Here is a 23,960-nt window from a genome sequence, read left to right on the forward strand (position 1 = left end):
TGTGTTTTCTAAAAATAATAGGTCATAAATGACCGATAGAAAATTGCCAATTAGTCGTCCATCGGAACAGAGTGGCGAGTACGGTGTCGTCGGCATCAGCAATAGGGTGCACCAGCAGCACCAGCATCATAACCACCACCAACACCACCAGCACCATCACCAGCAGCATCTAGCGCAGCATCCTCTGCGGCAAGTCGTTCCGACGGAAGCCGTAGGTGGATTGGGCGGTAGGCCAGGCATTGGCCCAATTTCAGCACCACCGCTTCCCCCGCACTCGGCAGCAGGGGCGGCGAGCGGGTCCGGTAGTGGCGGTCCGGCTCTAGGTGTCTATCCGGTTGTTGTTGGCGGTGCTGGAAGCAGCGTTGCCGCGCTGGCGAGTGTCAACAGTACCGGCGGCACCATCGGGGGTGGTGGAGGTGGGGGTGGTGGTGGCGGTGGCGGCGGCGGTGGTGGGATTGCCGGGGCCGCTACCATCAGCTGTAGCAACAACCATGCGACCGGTACGACCACGGCCACCATCAGCAACAGCGTCAAGCATGTTGCACCGATGCATCGCCTAAAACACACGAACTCGGTGAGTTTTACCTACATATAGTGCTTCTTGTTTGCTCTCCTTTTTTTTTCTCGAGAAATGTAGGAGCGTCCACACCATCCATCGCGTGTCACGCAAACAGTCCATGACCGGCTAGTGTAGTATAATAAATAAACCGATGGGTGTAACACTACCATTGAGGGTGTAAAAGGGTTCGTCATCAGCCTGGTATTACATTTTAGGGTCGGCGTTTACATATTTGAACTGAATTTGTTATCAAATTTCAGTTACCATTCCTAGGTGTTGTACATTTCGTAATGAAAAAAAGTCTTCAATCAACTGCCGAAATTTTGGGTTCATTCATTATACTTAATGCTATCGAAAACCCACTTCCAGTCCAGTGAGTCAGTGGAATATACTGATTCATGCATTATAGTCATGTTGTTTTTCTTTTCGTTTTTCAAGAATATCTATACATTTGGGCATTAAAAAGTTGGTATGCGTTCTGAAAAGTTTACTTTGAGCATTTTCAGATATTGCGCTCTAGTTTACGATGGCTTGCAATACAATTGAAGTTGATTGATGAGTGACACGTGTCAGTACCAATCAAATATGATCAACCCTCATTGCGGTCGATAGTTGTGCCGATCACAAATTCTACCTTCGTTCTCGTCTATCAATTGATCACATGTTTGTGCAAACTATTTTAGCATGGTGTATTGATTTGCTGGCAGCATGAAATGATCTTACTTCATGCTACAATTCGACACAATTAGATTCCTTCTTCCTTTGCGGAAGATTGGGTTTGCAAACCCGCCTTTTCCACTTTCTAACCTTCTATGAATCAGAATAATTGTTTTTTCAAGCATGTAACTAAAAATGTTTGATTCATACGTTTTTATCGAATTTAGATCTTATTTTGTGTTGTTATTGTACTTTCGCGTGTATAACATCACCTTTTCATCCACTTTTATTACTTCGAAATTAATTCGCAAGTTACAGCTGAGTTTTTTGTACTGAGTTGCTTTACCAATGAATATATTTGCCCTTGTGACTCAACACTAGTTTTAGGCAAAACAGATGGTTACATGGTGGTGAGGGGGTAACGCAATAAACGCAAAATTATTTAATGTTCAAATTTAAATGCCTATGTTGTTAACGATGGGCGTCAAACGCATGATGAACGACACTTAAAGAAAGTTAGTGTAGTCGTAGTAAGTTGTTATCTTTGCTCATAAATTCTTAACCGGCAACCGATTTGTAAAGGTTTCACATGTAAAAAAACAAGTTGTGTCAAGGTGATATTTAGTGTTTTAAGCAAGCATTCGAAGTTAACTCAACTGTGATTGAATCGTATAAGACACTAAAGATCGTAAAATAACTCCGTCATATATAATAATAGTTTGTTTGTGATGTTTTCACAAAAAAACGGCGATAAAACCGTTTGACAGACAGGAAAAAACATTCCCTTTTCTTCGTCTTGTTTTTCCCCGTCGAACGGAACGGAACCATCGCTGTAAGTGGCCGTATCGACTAATGTAACGCGCTTCACCGCGCCTCGGCTAATGTTTCCATCGACGACAAAACTGCTCAACGGAACGCGCGAAAGTAATTTCTTTTTTCTTTGCCACCAGTCGTGAACTTTCTCCCTCTAAAAATCGACATCGAAATCAACACATTTCACGTTCGAACGTCCTCGAGGTCTCCACCATCGTCGCCGTCGTTGAGCCACGGGGGGAGGTCGCGTTCGGTTTCGCTGTTGTGCATAAAAAGGTAATCTTGTTACGCTGCACTTCGTCACCTTTCAGCGGAGCGTGCGGTGGTTCCGGAGGAAGCAATCGAGGGATAAGGCGTGTGGGCTGCAGTGAAGGGGTTTAGTTTTTTTTAAATGGATAGTTCAAACCTCCACCAGCCCCATCCCTTAGTTCAACCGCAAAACCGAAGCTCGAACCTACGCGAGTTCTTTCCAGTTGTAACGAGCGTTTTCCTTCTTCCAAACCGCAACATGGCGTTCGAGGGGATGAGTTTGCGTTACGTTCGGTTGACGGTTGTTACGCCCCGGTGGATAAATAATTTCGCTCCAACTCTCTCGGCGCGCGATGGAAGTGGATTAGCAATCCGCCCTCCGCTGAAGGCATGCCGCGGGAACAGATTGGCGACGCACTAGGAGCCCGGACTGACTGAATCCACTCATAACCGTTCTATTTCCGCTTGCAGGAGGCAAACTTTGCCGGAGTGTGCCGGAACAGGGCGTACTCGGTGAAACAACACCATGTCGTGCGTCAGTGCGAAGATGTGCGCCTAACAATCACACTGATTGTCGTCCCCACTATGTGTGTGTGTGTGTCGACCCAAGCTCCCCATGTCGATTGACATCAGGTGGCCTAAATTTGCACTCGCCAAACACAAGGGTCCGCGTGCAGACCGACCGGGGCTGAACTGGATCCCTTTGATGGATAAACAGCACATAAAAGAAGCAGCATCGCAAATAAGCTCAGCATTATCCCGGGTCCCTCTGGGGAGCCCCCTAGGCCCCCCTCCGGGCTACAGACTGTGCCGGACACTTGACGTTTGGAGATCGTTGGTGAATTGTTTGATTTATTGCTCGACCATGTTCCCATACATATGGGCCGCATATTGGACCGACCGAACTCCCCTTGCTCCAAGCCGTCAATGTCGCACGTTGATCCATAAGGCACCAGCACTGGATTTGGTTAATTTAAATTTCAATGGCTCTGTTAATGGAACACAACTCGCGTAGCGTATGGATCTCTCACCCTAACGAGGACTAATCTACCGTCGCAAGCTGAGCTCCGGGAGCCACCATGGAACCGGTGGTCGCATTGGCATGATCTAATCGCGACAGGATTGATGAATGGACATTAGCGAAAAAAAAAAATGGCCTGGTAAAAGCCAGATGTCCCACAGTGGCGACCCTCTCCGTGACTTGACTTCGCAATGATGGCGGGAGGAAGTCGATGGGAGTTGGATGGTGTATGCCACAGCATGATTTCCACATGGAAGTGTCCCAGGTTTTAGCTCAAGGTTAGGTTCTCGGGAGGGGGGAGCAGAGCTTGGCATGGAAGCATCCAATTTATATATGTCTTACCATTTATCTCTTGTTGTTGCGAGGCAGTTTTGCTGCTGTTTGAAAAATGTAACTTATGCCCTTTTGTTGTCACAACCTTTCAATGGCAACCTTGCCAAGTGCACGTGTTTATTGTGTGGTAGAAGGGTCGCAACATAAAAAAGATACAATATTATCCAGCGAATCCATATCGCATGTTTCCATTTATGCTTTTGATCGCAATCCTGTTGAAGGTCAGCCTTTCTTTGTTACGTTATCAGGACGTCGTTCTAGGGTAGACATTGTACAATTTATCCCGTCCTCGGACAAACGATTATCTTCAAGAAGATCCCCAAGGAATGGGAAACAACAATGTCATGCAGGACTATGGTATCTGACTTGGGTGCAGTGCGGTGCAGAACCCCGATACACAATAGCTGACAGCATGTTCCTCCATTTTCCATTGTAAATAGACAAGCGGTTTTCTTTCAATGTCCCCGCCCGGTTGAACTACCTATACGCCGAGATTTTCTGTGCCATTCGGCAAAATTTGCAAGTCAGCAATCAACGGCACTTGCTCCAGTTTAGCCCTCCATTCCGGATTTGTCACTGTACACTGGTGCGCCATGTGAATTGCGTTGTGGAGACCCTTTTTCTTTCGCTTCGCCATAAAGAAAACAAGAACCCTCTACATACTGACAAACCCGTTTTGAAATGCAGTTCATATTTCTCAAAAAGGGTTTGCGGGGTTAAGCAGGGGGACGTACTTAGGTTGCCATTATCGAGGTGAAAACGTGAGCTAATGCAACCGGAGAGCACTAATGGCTCCAGAATTGCGGCCAACACGAGGGGTCATCCCTCACGTCCGTTGGAAATTCGAAAAGGGCTAAAGGTAGATGTATGTCTCGGCTCGACCGCCTTCTGGTAGTATGAGAAAAAGCTGCAGCCTCTTTAACTCCACGTGGCAAAAAAGTGTGCTTTCGGTTGTTTTAAAACACGTTTGCCTGGTGCCTCCCAACTTATTAGTGAGTTCTAAAAAAGTTCCTTCGAAATTTTCGATAATAGTTGTAGAAAATTTGGGGATCCCGAATCGGTATTAAGGATTCACCCCACTTTGGCGATAAGTAATTCATTACAAAGTCTAGGGTTTCGCATCTCTTTGAAATTTGTCAAAAATTCTCTTTGGCGATAAGTAATTCTTTAACTAAGTCTAGAAATTTGCATCTCTTTGAAATTAGTAACTCTTTTACAGATGGTTGTCTTATTTAAATTCCAATCCTTGTGGCGATCACTAACTCTTTCAATTGTTCATTCGTTCTTTTGAGATTCGACTTCTCGTTTATGAATCTAATCTCTCTCTGAAGCAATTAATCACTGATTTCGCGTGTTCAAAACAATTTAATTATTCTTTCGTTCTTTTGAGATTCGACTTTCCGTTTATGAATTAAAACTGTCAAGCAGTTAATCTCTGATTTCGCGTGTTTAAAATACACAATCATGCAAGATTTACTAAAAGACTTATAAAAAGATTCGAATCATCATCATGATGATTGCTAAATCGGTTTGCTATCCCTAGAAAAAGTTATTATTCCCATCATCAAGCCGTAACGATAAAGAAACCGCTTTCCGAAAACAAGGAAGAGTCATCTCGGAATAGCAATGAAAGTTTCTGGTTTCTGTAAACTGTAAAACAAGTCTTTCAATTTATCGCACGTACTTACGCACGCACGCACGCACGAACCAAGCGCCACTATGGGATAAGAGATTATGTAGCATTTTTATTATGTTTCCCTCGGTGCGTATCTATGTTTTTTTCCGCGCGCGTGCGTTACGCGTATGACCCAAGCACTTATGAGCATTTGTTTACGATGCAAGCTTTGCGCGATGATTTGATTTGGTGTTTCTGTGTGCCCCCCCTCCGGTATGTGTTTGGTCTTTGCCGACGATCCTTGCCTCCCTTTTCCCCCCGAGTGTCAGCTTTCGGCGTCGCGATTGTGCAACACGGAATCGCACTGGTTTATTGTTATGCTGTTTTTTTTCTGTTTCGGCTTCTACTATTGGTTTACCGCTTTGTCTCGCTTCCCCACAACATGATCCAATGAGTAGTTCCTTGTTAGGCTAATGATCGACGATGAGATTGCGTCATGTGGAGTGTGCGACATGGGGAGTTTTATATTTTCCATTCGCAGCTCCAGCCCCCCGAATCCATTCGGGACGAGGGAAACGTGGTACCTGTGCACCACTACTACTAAGGTGTACTTTAATTTTTGGCATTTTTATTTATTGGCTTGCGAAAACATTAAAAATAAGGCAGTTTGATTTGTCTTCACGATGATGAACCGCCGGCCCTCGAGCGGGGCTATTCACAAAGAAACGGCATTTCTAGCGGCATGTAAAATTAATGATTCTCCGACTTTTTGTGGGAAAAATTTCCCTTAAAAAACGATATTTTGGTGATTGCTTGCTTTACGATCAGCGTGATTATTTGATTGCTCATTTCACCAAAAAAAAAAGGGGTTGAGGTTTTTACTTTGCCCAACGAGACAAACTTTTTTCAGTTAACGTTGTTCGCAATTGAGTCAGTTATTACGTATCTCGTGTTAATTTCACTTGTTTGTTCATGATTTGTTTCACAATGTACGATCGGTTGCTTTCCATGTGAATAATTCATTTCTGTCGCGCTTGGGTTTTATGTTTATTAATTTTGGCAGTGATTTTTTCAACTTTTCTGTTACTTTTTGGCCCAAAAATTCCTACAGTCCAGCCTTACTTTCTCCTTATCACACCTTGTTTGTTTGATTCCCTCCCAGTCAGTTTCTCGTTTCCTCTTTGGGGTCTTTTTCTCACAAGCCACATGTGGAGGTGCGGCTTCTGATTAGTTGTGTCGCTCTGCTTGTCATTTTCGAGCGTATGTTATCGCGTCAAACTGTTAGTGGTCACTTCCTACTGTTTGGATCTCTCTGTGAGTCTCTGAAATTCCTCTCGACTAACCAACGTTACGTCGGACTGGGGTGTGGATGCATACGCCTGATGAAGGCTTAACTCCGGTAGCTCGAAGCCACTTCTGGTCTACTCTGGAGGAAAACATTTCTTTTTCTTGCTGTGTGTCTTTTTTCTCACTATTTCAACTCCTTCTCCATCGTCTCGGAACAACTGACTGTCCATCATAATGGTGTGTGTCGAATAGGCGGCGTTGCGGCGTGTGGTCTATCATTTTTTCACTACTTTTTTCCTCCTCTCGCCCGGTGGCTTTTCCTCTGGCCACGATCGCGATGCTAGGGGCGCGTGCCGACCTCGTCCACTCCCGGGCGTTTGATTGCACTTCAAGTCATGAATAAACATTATGTGTATTGCACCGAGAGCGATGCTGCGTGCTGCGGGCCTGCCTTGTGGCATGAATGGACGCACGGTTTCATCTCGATCGCACACACACGCATGCACGAATTACCGCGCCCGTAGAAGGTGAAAAACTGGGACACGGTACCCGGTATTTTTTCCGTAGTGAAATGGAATTGGTTTTCATCAAACTCTCTACCCTGAAATGTTCGCCGTGGACAATTTCCTTTTCTATACAGCCGTTGCCTTTACATTTTGTCCAAGAAGCAAGTATTATTGTCTCAAAGGCTTGTGTTGATGAATTAGTTTTTAAAATAGCGTATCACTTTTTGTCTCCAAGGCAACTTTATTAAAATCATCCTTTTGTCTAAGGATAAACAAGATAATTGTAGAAATTTTATAATTATGTTCTAGCTGCCAAACGCCACCATTCTTGATACTAAAGCTGCTTTTTGTATAATGCAAAAACTGCTCGTCATATTTAACTTTATGTAACGTGACACAATTTTTAGAATGCGACAAATGTTTGATTGTAAAAAATTGCTGCCGTAGAGGAAAATATAGGTGACTACGAAGGAAACTCGTATTGGAAAACTATGTTTTATTTTGTGGTCATTTATTTTGATGTTCTTTTTTTAATATTTCGTATCGAACCCAACGCCCATCGGAAATGTTTCACATAGTTGCCTAAACTATTTTCGTGAAAAAATAAATAAATTAAAAACATCCATCCGGATAGATCCTACAAAATGGTAATTTTAAACATGATTCGATTCATCTGGATGAATCCCACAGAATGGTAATTTAAAGCATGGTTGAACATCTGTGTATCGCAGGAAAGTGTCGGGACCACCCTTCATGTCGCCAACGGTCATTTCACTAACGCCCACAGCCCTATGCCAGAGCACTATTTGCCCACGAAGGATCGTCGATGTCGGCCACCCATCTGCGGGCCGGAAATGCTGGGCAAACAACTCATCATCACAACCCGAGCACACTCGGCTTATATGCTCGTTTGTTTGCACAAAACCAATTTGTATCTCACGAGCTGTCCTGTCCTGTCCCCCCCCACACCAGACGCCGGCCACATTTCGCTTTTCTTTTCTCTAACGCCTCAACCCCAGGACAAACACCTCCGCCGTGAGTGGTGTCCGTTTCGTTATGCTGCATGCATTTCGATGTTGCTGGTGTTGCTCTTTCTCCCTTTTTTCCACTCCGAGAAACGAGGGCAACACCTTTGCAACTGTCCAAGGCACCCGTGCGCCACCCGCCACCCCGCGCCGGTTTGCCGGATCGATGTAGTTCAGTGGAACAGCATCATTAGACGAGAGATCCGATTCGTGCGGTGGAAAATGGTGGGTCGCGGCGTCCGGCCAATGCTGCTGCATTTATGTACTTTGTTTCCCTTTTTACACTTCTTATGCCCCGCTTCTGGACGAACCCGGGGCGTAGGGTCAACGATTGGCCGGTGACACCGATTTGGTGGTTCGATTTCGAAGGCGGAAAAAAGCGAAAAGAAAAACGGGAGTTCCTTCCTTCCCTCCTCCTGCTGCCCGGGGTTGGAAATGCAATTTGAAGTGCGCCCGATGGTTGACGGTAGCTTGACACGATTCCGACCGTTGACACAAGGCTTGAGAGGGTGGGAGAGAGGAAGGTCAGGCGGAGGAGGTTGCGGTGCTGATGGGGGAATAATTTATTTCATGCAGCTTCACAGGATAGACCGCGTTCGTTGGCAGCATAACAAGCTTTTCTCAAGCTGAATCATCTTCGTTCGTGATGAGGAAACTTTATATGATTTGCGTTAGGCATAAATATTAATAGTTTTGATTATCAAAGGTCATCTTTGTGATCCCAATCGGAAAGCAAATCATCCTTGGTGTATGAAACAAAATGCTGCAACGTAAAATTATCTTTGAATGAAAAGAATTTAATTTTTGAGTGGTTTATAGATCATTTTGTTAATGTTTCAGAGTTCATAGTTCCTTCAAATAAATTGCTTTCAAATTGGCACAAATATACCCGTTTCACGACCCGAGAGAATTTTACGAGCCGTCAATTTAATTTAACATCAATAAAAAAAAATTACGGACTAGGGGTTTTTAAGTAAACTAGAAAATTTAAGTTGACCGACCAATTGGTAGCAAATGTTTCATTGTGGATTTTTCTGTGATCTCGTATGTAAACTCTCGATGAAAAAATTTTATGGAAAACGCATTGCCGGAAGATTAATGTTCTTTAATTTACGAACAAAATGGCAACTACTTAAATCAAAGGGAAAGAAAATGGAGAAAACCGGAAGCTGTTGAGTTGCAGCTGCTTCCATATTTCGTCAAACTTCTTCTAGGCTTGAACAAGTCGTAAACTCTCTTGGAAACTTTGTTCCAAATTGTTCTTCATCGAGCATTTCGGTGCCTGTCGGATACAGCGAGAGAAAAAGACCGACAAAGATCGACAAAAAGGCTTGTTTGGTGAAACATTGTCCAACCGCAATTTGTCACCGGGGCGGTTTGGTACTTCCCTCCTCTTAAACTCTTATGTCTATTGCCTCTATGTTTCTTTTTTTTTTACACGTTCTTCTCCGTCTCCAGATAGGATGCCATAGCCACTCGACCATCGCGACACAATAGCCTGATGATCCCGCGGCAGGTCCACCATTGTCGCGGGGTCACCCATTGTTGTAAACCGCGTACAAATTTGTTCGTAACGGTAGCGGATGTTTTTTTCTTCTTGTTTTAGTCGGGTGGGTTTGTGTGCGGTTTTGCGGTTGGCGGGGAGTCAAGAGGAAAATGGTTAGTCTTTTGGGTGGTGGCCACCCCTTTTCTCAGTTTTTTTTTCACCCGTATTTTATTCCGTTCGCCCGACTTCTCGACACTTCCAGTAGAGTTCCCCCGGGAAACGACACGGACCTGAAGCTGCTGAAGAGGCCGCGTCCATCGTTGACGTCGCGACGAACGGCTTCAATTACATTAAGTGCCCAATTGAGCATGTTCCACGTATTGGTACTGGTGCCACATACTCCCTTTCCGCAGCCCGAGTCCTGCCGGAAGGATGCTGACAAAGGTAGCATTTCCCAAGCAGAAAGAAAAGGGGGAAAAGACGGAAGCCCTTGCGTCAAGTACCTCGAAAGTGGCCAAGAGAAGAGAGTTCGAACTGTATGAGCAGCCCACTTTCACTTCGGCCGCTCTCCGGGCACCGGTACTCGGAAAAGAGTACACGTGGGTATGGTATGGGCTTTTCCTCGCGGCTGTAAAGACAGCTGCAGTAACGTTAGAAATAGCGGTTGTCTGTGCGTTTTGTGATGAAGCTAAATCGACCGTTTTTTCTTCTGTGCGTTCCGAAACACGTAAGTCCCTAAAGTCTTGCTTAAAAGTTCATTAGGGAAGCTGAGCTGGGTTTCCCGTTCATCGAAACGTGAACAACCTAATCAAAACTAAAGAAACACACAAAAATCCTACACTAGTGGAATGTGGCTAACGAAAACATAAACAGGCAGTGCGCACACGTCTGGATCTCGCTGGGGGTTAACGGTGGTCAGCCAAAGCTAAGCCAGATCCAGCATCAACTGTTCGACGCCCCGCAGCCGCCGCCGAACGAAGCGGCGCGTCCAGTTTCTATGACTGTGTGTTTTCGAATGGATTTCCACAATCCACCGTAAAACGCGGACGTCTGGCAGTCTGGTTTATCTGGCGCACTTAAAATGTGCATGCCTGCATGTGCGCCGATGCTGCCCCGACATGCCACAGCTTTCCGTCCCTTTTTCGGTTCGTTTAACATTCATGCTTCGTTTTTTTCTCTATTCCTCCATCAAATGAATTACCAACGGCTCAAGTGAGATAGATATTTGTGGAGTTATAAAGGAGATGGGAGGGCGATGAGCCGTCGTGTGTTCCACCCATTAGATTAGCCGCACATTCGGTATGCAGTGCGGCTCCACTTTATCCCGCACGTCGATTAAGTGGACCCATTTTTGTTTCTCCATTTTGTGGAGTGTGCTTGTTTTATGGCCACCTAATGAGTCTCGCTTTTCCGAGGATGTACGGGAGGTGATTCCTTTCGCTTCTGGTTGGTTCGATGAGATACTTTACATAAAATTATGAGCCATTTTTTGGGGAACAGCCAGACTGGACAGAGTGTAGTGTTGTTTGAGCAGCGAAAGGTAGCGAGCGAGGATTTTAAATGACCATACGAGTTTTTACTTTTCCCTTTCACTGGCTGGTAAATCGCCCCTAAACTATACGTTCAAGTGGTAAATGCCCAAGTTGATCGTTAAATGCAGCAAAAAAGGAGGAAATTTTAAAGGACATTAAACATCATGTATGACTCAACGCTATCTGCCTAACGGTTCTTGAACCCTAACTTGAACGTCAAATGTTTCATCCGTTGCCATGGTAATTTGAGTTTACAAGTGCTAGTTCGAGGTTACTATAGTGGATGTTACTATAGTTTAGAATTAAAATTTTTCATATTGAGATTTTTAAAACGATTTAAACATTTTTTTTTATATTGAGATGATGTACATATATTGTGTTTAATTTAATTTGGCCCAAATCAGAATACCCAACAACTGTCTGTAAATAAGTTCTTCATGTAGCAAATTATTCTTCCGTGCTGATTATTCTGCTGCGCTGTCATCATCAATCCAATATTTTCCGACGTAGCTCTACATTTCACCCTCTCCCCCACACCACACTCCGGTGTCGTGAACTATCGGTAATTTGATGGTGCGTCGTTCGGAATTTAAATCACATTACGTAACCCATCCGCTTCGCATTTCTAATGCATGATTTATAAGGTTTCCCCCATACGATCGATGATCCGGTGGTCGTGCACGGATGGTCGAACGGTTGGGTGAATTTGGGTTGTGTAGGAAAATTATATATACGTTCGTCAAATTGTTTCGACGCAAGTTGGAAAGTTAAGTCGTGCATTCTGTGCACTTGCGTTTCGAGCTTCTCTCTATCTCGGTCAAAGCCCTGTGGGAAGCAGTGATTTCACTGGAAAATCAAACTTAAATCCAAACGCAGCATGATGCAGGACACACAGCGTGTCGCTCCAGCTGCGTTTGATTGACATCCAATTAAAGCAACCAGAAACTATCTGGCAGATCCCGAACAAACCCTCGAGGCGGGGAGAGAATGTTCGTCTTTCGAACAAACTTTGCTGCGAATCCTGGAACGGGGAAAACTTGGATCGATCCCCAATTTCCCCGAGTTGAGTGCAAAGTTCGAAACTGAAACAAACCTACACGCAAATCATTTGCTAACATCTGTTTGATATGCGTCAGCAGCAGGATCGCTTTGTTTGAAATATCGATGTCCGATATGCTTGAACCGTTTACTGACCGAATGGAAACGGCTTTCGGTTTTCGTCCTTCAGTAGTGGATTGTGGTCTATTTTTAAAATGGTTTGAAAGGACTCCTGCCGACCGGAACACCACAGTTTCACAGGTCGCTGGAGCTTGTGCTACATCGTATTCCAATAGAAACAAATGGTTTTTCATTATTTTAGAGCCAAATAAGAAGATAAATGTCATCAACGAAAATGATCGATTGGAAACATGTTTTTGTGGAAGAAAAATATATCCCAATATTTATTTTTGACATTCGTTTCCCGTTCGGGTTCCCTCTTGCACAACAACGCGGGGTCGAAGCATTGATCAAACCTTTCTCCCAAGCTACCCGCTTCTACTCGAGCGAAGAAAATACGCACGATTCCAACGACACGATTCCACAAGCTCTATTAGACACGCTGAAATCCCTTTCACTTCGTCTTCGTCCCACATCCACAGCTCATCCGATGCAGTTCCCTCTCCATCTTCCCCCGTTCCTCACAAACGTACACTTTCCGGTTTATGCTCTTAAGATTTCTTCTCGTTTTGTTTCATGAACTCACTACATCAGAGCGCGCCTTATCAGCCTAAAAGAAGCCGTAGAGCGCATTTGTTTTTTTAACTCTCCTACCCAATAAATCATCGTCGCGCCCGTGACACAACGTACGACCGGCATGATGCTGCATTCCGCGTCCCTACCCGGAGCACCGCCATTGATCGTGCTGCCGTTGTCTGGTCTTTTGCCTAATGTGGAAGCATAATAAGAGGTTGAGTCTTCTATTGGTATGCCCGTTTTATTCGGCGGGCGATAAGCGGAAGAGAGTGGTGGACCTGGACTGCGCGGTGGTTTCCAAACCATTTCCCTTACCCACCACCGTTTTAGGCCAGCTGCGGTACTTTCCTACCCGAAGCCAAAAAACTAGTTAAAAGTGCATCGGTTTGCTACTGATACGAACTTGGTTTAGACTTGTTTGAGGGGAGAAAACATGTTCTACTACAACAGGCTCGGTGTTCCAGCTCGTCTCGGAGCAAATGTGAGACAGAGAAAAGTCAAATAGGTGGGATTTTTAATCTACTTATTATGAATAACGTGTTGGAGGAAGGTTAAGAAGTCTCTGGTACGGTTCGTTTCTCTTTTATCGCTTCATAAGTAATAGTTTTTTTTGTGCAGTGTTTGCGAGCTGTGACGAAGTTGTGTTGTTTTTTTTAAATCGAACTCCTATCAGATTATAAATATTGTTTTCATCTCTACTGATAGCTTTCGCTTGTTTTTACCCTCTTATTATAAGTTATTCGTTTGACAAACGTTCTGTAGTAGCTCTCTTTGAGAAAATCATTCATTATTGAGGAGAACGGGGTGATGTAGGTGTAGAAGATGCATTAAAAATTAAAAAAATATCTTTTTTAGGTGAAACCCACATTTCCAGAATCTAAGGTTAACATTCACGCTTTAATATAATTAAAATTATAGCTTATGTTAAAAGTAATGTGAACTCAATTTAAAAATTTTAATTTAAGATATCGGTTGCTTAAACAAATACTGCCTAACCTGCTTACTGTAACATTAAATGCATAGTTTAGGTACTCGCTATGATAGCGCCGCACGGTTTTCAATTCGTTTTTTTCTGGCACACCTAGTCCTTAGTAGAGGCTCGTTTTCTTCATGATCCTTAAAAACTCCTCCTGGTTCACCTCCCCATCGCCGTCCCGGTCGGCTTCGTCGATCATTTCCTGCAGCTCCTCGTCGGTCAAATTCTCACCCAATTCTTTGGCCACCCGTTTAAGGTTCTTGAACGAAATGGTCCCTGTCTCGTCGTCGTCGAACAACCGGAACGCTTTCAGTATCTCCTCCTTCGAGTCCTTCTCCGCCATTTTAACGGTCATCAGCTGGACAAAGTCATCGAACGACAGCTTCCCGGAGCCGTCTTTGTCGATTTCGGCGATCATCTTTTTGATTTCCTCCTTCTTCGGCTCGAACCCGAGTGCTCGGATGGCCACTTTGAGCTCCTTCGTGTCGATCATGCCAGTACCCTCCGAGTCGAACAGATCGAATGCTTCCTTGATGTCCTGCCGCTGCTCGTCGGACAGCTCGAACTTCGGGCCGGATTTTTTACGGTTGGCCCCACCGCCACCGGCCGTGGTTACCCCGGCGCCGGACGTTCCGGTGATACCCGTTTTGTTGGTAGTTTTTGTTCCTGTGGAAACGGATACGGATCCAGATGCCTAAAAATAAAAACAAACAAACAACGGCGAGAAATGAAACAAAGGTCAAATCGCATGTTTGTATAATATTTTTCTACGAATGACTGGGGGAAAGTTGTTGTTTCCACCCTAGGTGGGTTTCGTGCAGTGTTTTTGGTGAAAACACATGCCCTTGACCACGCGATGGCCTGGCCATGATTATGGAAGGCGTGGAAAGTTACATGCAAAAACAGTCGTGTGAAAAATGTGGTGTGTGCAAAAGCAAGTAAAAGAATGGAAAATGCCTCCATACACACAGAACGCATGCGGTGATGATGTTATGCTAACATTTGGATGTAAATGCCCTCCTTACCATGCTGGTGAATCAGGTGGTGGTTTTCTGCCGGTTCTACTCTTTTCGATGGAAACACGCACTGCTTTTTCAAGCAGAGCACAGAAAGACACTGAGCAGGCGTTGTTGAGTATGTAGACGAGGCCGACTTTTCCTAGTCGTAGGTGGTTTCCTTAGTTTCGGTCGCGAAGGTACGTTTCGTTGTTGCGGCGGTTGCTGGGGAGCCGTGCGTTGCTATAGGAATCCTGGAATATTCCACCAAGGACTCTCGAGGTGCAGCTGGAACTACACAACCGAAGCCACCATCAATTTTCACCGTATTATATTTTTATGCAAGGCACAGTCACGTTTGCACTGCTGTTGAATTTCTAATGATTCTGGTGAATCTAAACCAGTTGCAATGAAAATATTATGCCGCTCTCGGGCCCCGCAGTACACCAGCTGTTGTTTTTACCACCCGCGCTAGCTTTGTGTTATTATCGATTGCTTTCACACACGAGCTGGCAGCTTTTTCGACGCAGCTTCCCAGGGCGCAGCAACCGTAACAGCTGTATGACGTTATCCGTCTGTCTGTCCCGGATGTGGAAAAACAATATTTTTGCACTGCTTTTCGCCGCCCCTCGCACAAGCCACCTTTTCGTTCTGTTCCAATCGGATGCTCCGCTCGACGCGGCGTTATCTTTTGCGAAATCGAATGTAATTCCTAGCTAGCTCAATGGTTAGCGTGCATTATGGACAGCGTGAGCTTCCCGACCGGAATAATAAATTCACTTTTGCACTTCAATTGAGTGGAGTTAAAGGAAAGGAATACAAAACCGCGCACGAACGGCGTGTTGTGCAAACTGACGCGATCGGCAGGTGGACGATGTCTGATATTTTTGACAGCTGTTGTTTATGTTTTCATCTTGGTTTTAAGTATCTTGGCCTACCTTAATACTACAAACCTTTGCTAAGAAATACTTGTTGATTAGAAACCTTGGTCGGCGGTTAGCCTCGTGTTAACCACCTTCCCAGTGCCACAAAATCTCACTGGTGAAAGCTTTCTCACCATAGTGAAAAAGTGGCCTTTTAGCTGGCCCCATTTTGGTTCTGCCTTCATGCCCTGTAGGAATTGGCAAAGCTTTGGAAAAAAGCTCGGAGCGTAAGCTTTGACCAGCCACGCCCCGCGATTGCTTCGCATTGACTTCTGCGTTGGTGGTCGTGCACCCGTGGCTCGGTCACCGTTCGCGCCTCTTCTCTGTCTCATCTCTTCTTTCTTTCTTTCCTTAGCCAGCTTGACTTCCTGAATCTATCGCGCGTGTCTGTTCAGCAGTATGTCCACAGCGCTGGTACGATGCAGTCTCAGTCGGCTGGCTGTGCGTGCTCCGTCCAATTTGCGCACACGCTCTTCCATGCATGCATGCGGCGGGGTCTTCTATGCGGCGCGATGTCGTCGCGTGTCGATTCCGTTCCTTCCTTCTGAAAATAGCAAACTATATACGTTAGGCCATCGCTGGCTCCAACAATCACCGTTCTTGCGTCCAATATAAAATAAGTTTTGATGCGCTCAGGCATCACGAAAAAAAAATTCTAAGTCCAAATATAGAATTTTTCAGTAATTTTTTTTGTTTCAGAAATCGAATGTGCATCATCTGCCGACATGCTGATGTAATCGATTTGTTCGTGACCTAAAGGGAAACAGTTTTTCGGCTCTAACGGGCAAACGGTTGAAGATAGCTAATTGCGGTCTTCGACAAAGTTTTGCTTAACAATAAATTACAACTTTTTTACTTGCACCACTTTCGTCTCCGAGGCTTCCTTCACCCCATAAAAATAAAATTAATAAAATATATATATTTGTTTTTTGCATTCAAAAATTAACTAAAACTTTGCCCATGACTGTAAGGTACTGCAAGAAACATAATGATACGTTTAGGAAACAGTTTTATCCTGAGCGAAGATTTTGTTCTAGTTGAAATGTTCTGTACTGGTATTGCGGCGGTGGCAACGGAGAATGACGGATGAAGAAGAGGCATATACCGCGTGGCAAGTGTACGGTTGAGACCGCAGCGTGTTTTTATGGTCGATACGGACATTTAACAAAGCGTGTCCAGGAACGAAATTCCGCTGCCTTCTATGGCATGCTACCGCGTCGGCTAGCAGCGATAGACTGAAGAGTATATTAAAATCATATCGCACGCATGTGAACGCACTGGAAACGAATGAAAGAATGAAGAGAAATCCAGAAACGCGGTACGCGTCTGCTGGTGCGAACGAATGGTTGAAGCTAAACCTATACATATTTACACATCGTAAATCGCAGGGGGTACCCTGCCGCAGGTGTGAAAGCGAGGGAAAAAAATAAAAACGAGACAAAAGTAGTAAAGCTTATTTTTAATTGCGCCGTTCGACGCTTCGAACAGAGAACGACGCAGAATGAGCCAAGTGAGAATCTCGCCTCATCAAATTTGTGGGAGAGGGGTGTTGGAGAGGAATGAAAGGGAAGCAGAGTGAGCTGCTCGCCCGTGTACAGATAGGACAATACATACAAAAATTAAAGCTCCCGGGTGATTCTTGCGGGCTGGGTTGGTTAGTATAAAGTTTTCTAGGATATTAGGATATCCTTGTTTAAGGATATTGATAATCAATTGCATTTTTATCTTATATATCCGTGGAGAAATACACGGCGAAAAACGAGAGCTTTTGTACTAAAGTGTACTAAAAGCATTGTATCTGTTGCTCATTTAGAAATCGTCGTTTTGCGGAATGTTAAAGTTTAAGGATCTTAGGTTTGAGTCAAAATAACACAGAAATGAATATGTTATTCTTCTTTTGCAGATTACAACCAACATCTACCCAGAGCTTTATGATAAGGGAAATCGATTATCGCACTCGAGTGATACCAGCCAGGCTGATACCATGACATCGGTGACAAGCTCTTCTCTGGACTCGGACGAGGTCGATCTGTCCGGGTTGGTGGAGTCCGTGGTTGACTCGGACGAGGAAGATATTGCTGAAAGTATCGATGTAAGTAAAAAAGCTAGCGTATAGCCACCCCGTTCCGTCAGGTCTAATCGTGCGCCCTTTCATTTGCCTTTCACAGAGTTTAAGCGTACGTGACACGGTACGAGAATGCCTGGAAAAGGATCCGAGCGATCGTACGGTGGACGATATCGAGGTGCTGCTCGAGTTTACGCAAAAGTTGAAAGCATTCACAAACATGACGTTCGCGGTCCGGCGATCTCTCTGCTCGGTGATGGTATTCGCGGTGGTCGAAAAGGCCGGCACGGTCGTCATGAACGATGGCGAAGAGCTGGACTCGTGGAGTGTGCTCATCAATGGGCACGTGGAGATCGAACATAGCACCGGGGAGGTGGAGTATCTGCACTACGGTGACAGTTTCGGCATTATGCCAACGATGGACAAGCTGTACCATCGGGGCGTGATGCGGACCAAGTGCGATGATTGCCAGTTCGTGTGCATTACACAGACGGACTACTATCGAATACAGCACCAGGGCGAAGACAACATACGGAAGATCGAAGAGGACGGGCACGTGGTCATGGTAACCGAGCTGCGCAACAGCACCGGAGAGAATGGCACCCGCAAAGGCTACGTGGTTATCCGTGGAACGGTGGAACGGTTGATGCACCAGCTGGTGGAGGACACAACCCAGACCGATCCGAACTATGTGGAAGATTTCCTCCTCACATTCCGCACGTTTATCAACAATCCGATCGATATTTCCAAGCAGCTGCTCAAGTGGTTCAACGTGGAAACCACGAACATCGAGGATGGCAGTGGTGGTACCGGATCTACCGATCACGTGGACAGCAGTACGGCTGTCTCGATGGGTCATCACATTTCGTTGGGGTCGAGCGACAGCGTGCTTTGCGATCGAGTAACGCGAGTGGTGCTGCTCTGGGTGAACAACCATTTCACGGACTTTGACACCGACCCGCAGATGATGGAGTTTTTGGAAATCTTCGAATCGGCCCTGGAAAAGAAGAACATGCTCGAGCAGCTGCGACTGCTGCATGTGTACGCCCAACATAATGCTCGCGAGCGCAACGTAACGCTGGCGCGCAGCTCGCGGGATGAGGATTTAAACTTTCAGGTCTCGGGCGGTCCGGGTGGTATCTTCATCACACGGGTAGAGCCAAAAACGAAAGCGTACGATGCGGGGCTCAAACGGGGCGATCAAATACTGGAGGTAAATGGGCAAAGCTTCGAACACGTGACGTGCGCCCGCGCACTGGACATTCTGATGGGCACGACACATCTCAGTATTACGGTCAAGAGCAACCTATGGGCGTTCAAGGGTATGCTGTCGAGCGCGGAAGGTGGTGGCGGTGACTCGAGTAAGCTGAAGCTTGGTGACCTGAAGAAGGGACTGCGAGCGGATCTGCTGCAGTCGCAAAAGTCGCTCGATCTGGTCGACAAGGCTGGGTTGCCGCAGTTCCTCATGCCGCTACCGGTGCGTGACATCGAGTACGGGCGGAAGGACTCTGGTGGGGCGTCGACACCGTCATCCTCCTCCTCGTCGCAGATGAACAACAACAAGGGTGGCAGCTTCATGACGCTGGGCGGCAAAAAGCGCATCCAGAAGGCACTGATCAAGATGAACCTACTGCCAAAGAATACCCAGGTCTTCCAGGATGATAATATCAATAACAATAATAATAACAATAACAGTAGCAGTACTAATAGCAGCAACAATAGCAACAGCAGTGCCGGTGGGAACAATGGCAACAGCAACAATGGTAGTAATTATGACGGAAGCGATCGTTCGTCGGGCATCAGCGTGAACTTTTCCTCCCAGGCGTCGTCGATATCGACCTCCTCGATCACGACGGCCGATTCGGACGAAACACCGCCGACCTCGACCGCCGCCTACCAGAGCAATCCCGATCTGCGGGAGAATCCCTCCACCCCGGCCAAAGCGCAATCGACGGAGGCGATCATCCCCAAGCACGGGGGCGGCGGCACGCTGTACTACGAGGAGCTGCGGGCGAGCGACTTTCCCGAGCACATCCTTAAGGTGTACAAGTCGGATCAAACGTGCAAGTATCTGCTGGTGCACAAGGAAACGACGGCGCATGAGGTGGTCATGCTGGCGCTGCAAGAATTCGGCATACACGACCCGAGTTCGAACTTTTCCCTGTGCGAGGTGAGCGTCGGCGAGGGTGGTATGATCAAGCAGCGCCGGTTGCCCGATCAGCTGCAGAACCTGGCCGAGCGGATCGGGCTGAGCTCGCGTTACTACCTGAAAACGAACGGCATCACCGAGACGCTCGTGCCAGACGACGTGGCGCCTGAGTTGATTCGCGAAAGTGCGGTACACTTTTTGCAGCTGAACGCGAACGAGCTGGCGATTCAGCTGACCCTGCAGGACTTTGCCATCTTTCGGCAGATCGAGTCGACCGAGTACATCGATGATCTGTTCAATCTGAAGAGCCGGTATGGGAAGCCAATGCTGGTGCGGTTCGCGGAGCTGGTCAACAGGGAGATGTTCTGGGTGGTGACGGAGGTGTGCAGCGAGCATAACATGATGCGCCGGTGCAAGATCATCAAGCAGTTCATCAAGATCGCACGCCACTGCAAGGAGTGCAAGAATTTCAACAGTCTGTTTGCGATCATCAGCGGGTTGGGTCATGCGGCCGTTAGTCGGCTGCGGCAAACGTGGGAGAAGCTGCCGTCAAAGTACCAGAAACTGTTTAACGACCTGCAGGACCTGATGGACCCGTCGCGCAACATGTCAAAGTACCGGCAGCTCATCCAGACGGAGCTAAACGCCCAGCAGCCCGTCATTCCGTTCTATCCGGTTGTCAAGAAAGATCTCACCTTTATTCATCTCGGTAACGATACGAAGATCGAGAATCTTATCAACTTCGAGAAGCTGCGCATGGTGTCGAAGGAAATTCGGACGCTGCTGCACATGTGCAACTCACCGTACGACATTCTGACGATGCTCGAGTACAAATGTCAGCCACCCAGTTCGGCCATGCTCGCCCTGAACCAGATGTCGGTACCGTCGGGCAGCGGGAATCTGATGCTTGCTCCACCATCCGCACCACCACCGGCCTCGGCTGCGGCCGCCTTCGTCCACAGCCAGACGGTAAAGCGGAGGAAAAAATCAACGGCCGCACCGAATCCGAAGAAGATGTTCGAGGAGGCGCAGATGGTGCGGCGTGTGAAGGCGTACCTGAACAACATGAAGGTCACGACGGACGAGGACGAACTGCATCGATTGTCGCTGGAGTGTGAGGCGCAGGGTGGTACGACCCCGAACACGGTGCAGGTGCGCAAACGGTATCCCTCACCGACGCTCTCCACCACCTCGAGCACGAGTTCGACGAGCGAGGGCAAAAAGGGTGCCCTAGGGTTGGGCATGAGCAGTCTGTCGATCGGTAGTGCGAGCAGTGGGAACAGTGGAGCACCGAAGTTTGGTGCCGCCTCGCCACAGGCCGTCAAAAAGCTGCTATCACTGTCGGAGCAAACGAAAACAAGGCCCCATCAACCGAGACATCCATCGGTAGGTTCGGTATTGCCACCGCCGTTGAACACGATCCACCAGCACCACCATCATCACCATCATGGCGGGCTACCTGGTGGGCATCACGGCAGTACCCTCTCTCATTTCCACCACGGACACGCCCCGACGGCCTATTTGCATCACGGCACTGGTCTAACGATAAGTCCTGCGCAATCGCCGGCACACTGTTGCGCCGGTGCTGGTGCTAGCTCGGCGGTAGGAGGTGCCGCTGGTGGAGGTGGTGGAGGTACTGTGGCTGGGGTAGGTGTAATGGGACCACCGCAGTATCCGCCGCCGCAGGGTCACGGAGGTGGCGGAGGAGGATTTACAATGTCCTCGGCGGCCGGCGGAGGTGGTGGAGCTGGTGTCCATTTACCGAACATGCTGTCGAATCCACCGAACTACAGCACCACCATGTCGATGTACCCGAACGGGCGGCCTGTCATGGCTAGCCGGATACTGGAGAGCTCCGTCGATGCACCTAGTCAAATTCCACCCCCAATGGAACTGCCCCCGGAGAGTAGCTCGTTCAGAAGTCCCCCCAACTACGGTAAGTGCCGCTGGAAAACACAAACAAATTCTTGCTTTTAACACTTTGACTGGCAAGCGTTTTTAGAACATTTGTTTAGTACCATCATTTTAATGAAAGTTGTTAATAAAACAATTGCTAAGACTTGTTTGAAACCAGATGCAGAAAAGCCTACTACTATATAAATGTTATACTTTATGAATTTAAAAAAATAAAAAATGATTGTACTAAAACATGTTCTAAAAACGCTGGCGACACTTTGAGTATGAAATATAAAAAATCAATTCCTTTGTTTCCTGTCCTTTAAAAACATTGTTTATGTGTCTTTGTTTTTAAACTTCAGCTCAAACAGCCCATCGAAGGATAGCGAGCAATAATACCACAATCCCGCCACCCTACCCAACGCCGCACCAAAATTTTGGTGCCTCCTCGAGGATCATCGCCGCCGTCGGGATTTCCCCGATTGCACCGAACTACGTGGCACCGGCCGTCAACGCCATGTCGCCCATGTACAGTGGCAACGCCGGTGCGACCGGCGGTGGGGCATCGATTGCGTCGAGTTTACCTCCGGCAATCCCGGCTCGACTACACGAAACGGTCGGTGTAGGTGGGGCGGGCGGTGTGCTCGATTCGGTCCCACCACCGTTACCGCCGCCAAGTTTGGACCTGTCCGCCGAGAGCAGTTCCGTGACGGTGCTTAGCAGTGCCGCTTCCGGTAAGTGCCATTCGCTGTCGCTTTTTTAGGTAGCAAAGATTTCACTTTCTACTCCTGCCATCAGTGTAGTGGTTTTATTCTTCTATTATTGCCTTAGATCTTTTACTTTACATATTTGATGTTACTGTAAGCATTTGAATCTATTTTCGTTCTTATCGATGTTACTATTTTCATCTGTTTTAGTTCTTTTTTTTTCGTTTTGAATATGATAAGCACCATTTGATTGTTTTCCTTGATTCTCTTCAGCATGATTGTTTCTATTCCGGGAATGTTTGGCCCGTATATTTATCGTTTATATTTTAAAATCCATTGAATGTTCTCTTTTTGGTTTATTTTGAGGGAATGCCAATTGGGAATGAGATGATCGAATGACTGGTTTTACTCATACTTGTTTTCGTATATTTGTAAGAATTGATAGATATGCTGTCGTGTCATGGTTCCCTTTCCCTTCTTCCGTTCCATAATGTCGTCACTGAACGTTATAATTTCATGTATTCAGTCTTTGCTGCATGGAAAACGGATGTCGTGTTTCCGTTTGTTGATCTTTCAATTACAACCTTCTCCAGCATGTGCCAGTTTGTGAATACTGTGTGGTAGCGAAATCCTGTCAATATGATTTTTTCATCCGCACACATCACTGTTGCGCCCACGTTGACCACGCTCTGGAAACGTTACATATTTGCAGAGCACGCTGGTAATTCAAAGCCAAACGACGGTAACGACCCGAACGACGAATCCGTTGAAACGGATTGCCTGGCAACGATTTCAACGGACGTTTAAGACGAACCCGGGAAAGAGGGCATCAACAATGAGCCGAGATCCTGTGAATCAGTATAATATGCTTCTTAAAAGGAAGGTTTTTCACACCGCATTTCTAATGGATAATTAAATAACGGGAATTCAAAATAGTCACAAAAGTACATACTGCTATGCATAACCAGATAACACACGCAAGGAAAAAAAAGTTAAAACTAGTTGATGGTATATTGTTGTTGAATTGATCGAATCGATGTTTAAATGAATGATGAGAAGAAGCGAATTGTTTTTTTCTCTTTTCTGAGTATTTAAACGCTGTTTATTTCAACTCTATGCCAAGCTGGTCAGAACAAAAATCCTTCGTTTTTCATTTCCATCACATTCCATAATCGATTTAAAGTCAAGCGCCTGATAAAGTTCTGTTTGATACAGCTTGTCTAGGATTTGTTTGTGTAGTTCATATACATTGAAAAAGGTATAAAGTGAAACGATTCCCAAAAAAAATCTCCACGACTGACCATTAAGCTTACACTTGAACCTGTTGTGCCCAAGTTATAGTGACAACAAAAACTAATTTCCATCCCAAGACTGATGATAAAGCAAAGCAAAGAGATAGCATATTTTTCTATCGACTAGTAGCACACGCCTG

General features: G+C 46.2%; 2 protein-coding genes across 2 annotated transcripts; one reads left to right on the forward strand and one right to left on the reverse strand.

The window, feature by feature from the left end:
- The first annotated feature begins 28 nt into the window (after nucleotides 1–28).
- On the forward strand, nucleotides 29–23,335 carry LOC131293290 (rap guanine nucleotide exchange factor 2). The gene is made up of 6 exons (XM_058321371.1): nucleotides 29–106; nucleotides 152–574; nucleotides 17,615–17,803; nucleotides 17,880–21,861; nucleotides 22,184–22,555; nucleotides 23,241–23,335. The coding sequence occupies exons 1-6, from the start codon at nucleotides 29–31 to the stop codon at nucleotides 23,333–23,335; spliced, it is 5,139 nt and encodes a 1,712-aa protein (XP_058177354.1).
- On the reverse strand, nucleotides 13,906–15,065 carry LOC131282170 (uncharacterized). Its single transcript, XM_058311575.1, has 2 exons — nucleotides 14,819–15,065; nucleotides 13,906–14,487 (listed from the first exon to the last, which is right to left on the reverse strand). Exons 1-2 carry the CDS (start codon nucleotides 14,819–14,821, stop codon nucleotides 13,906–13,908), a joined length of 585 nt encoding a protein of 194 aa, XP_058167558.1. The 5' UTR covers nucleotides 14,822–15,065.
- Nucleotides 23,336–23,960: the final 625 nt, after the last annotated feature.

The sequence above is a fragment of the Anopheles ziemanni genome, chromosome 2 (assembly GCF_943734765.1).
Source record: "Anopheles ziemanni chromosome 2, idAnoZiCoDA_A2_x.2, whole genome shotgun sequence".
In the NCBI taxonomy this organism is placed as follows: Eukaryota; Metazoa; Arthropoda; class Insecta; order Diptera; family Culicidae; genus Anopheles; species Anopheles ziemanni.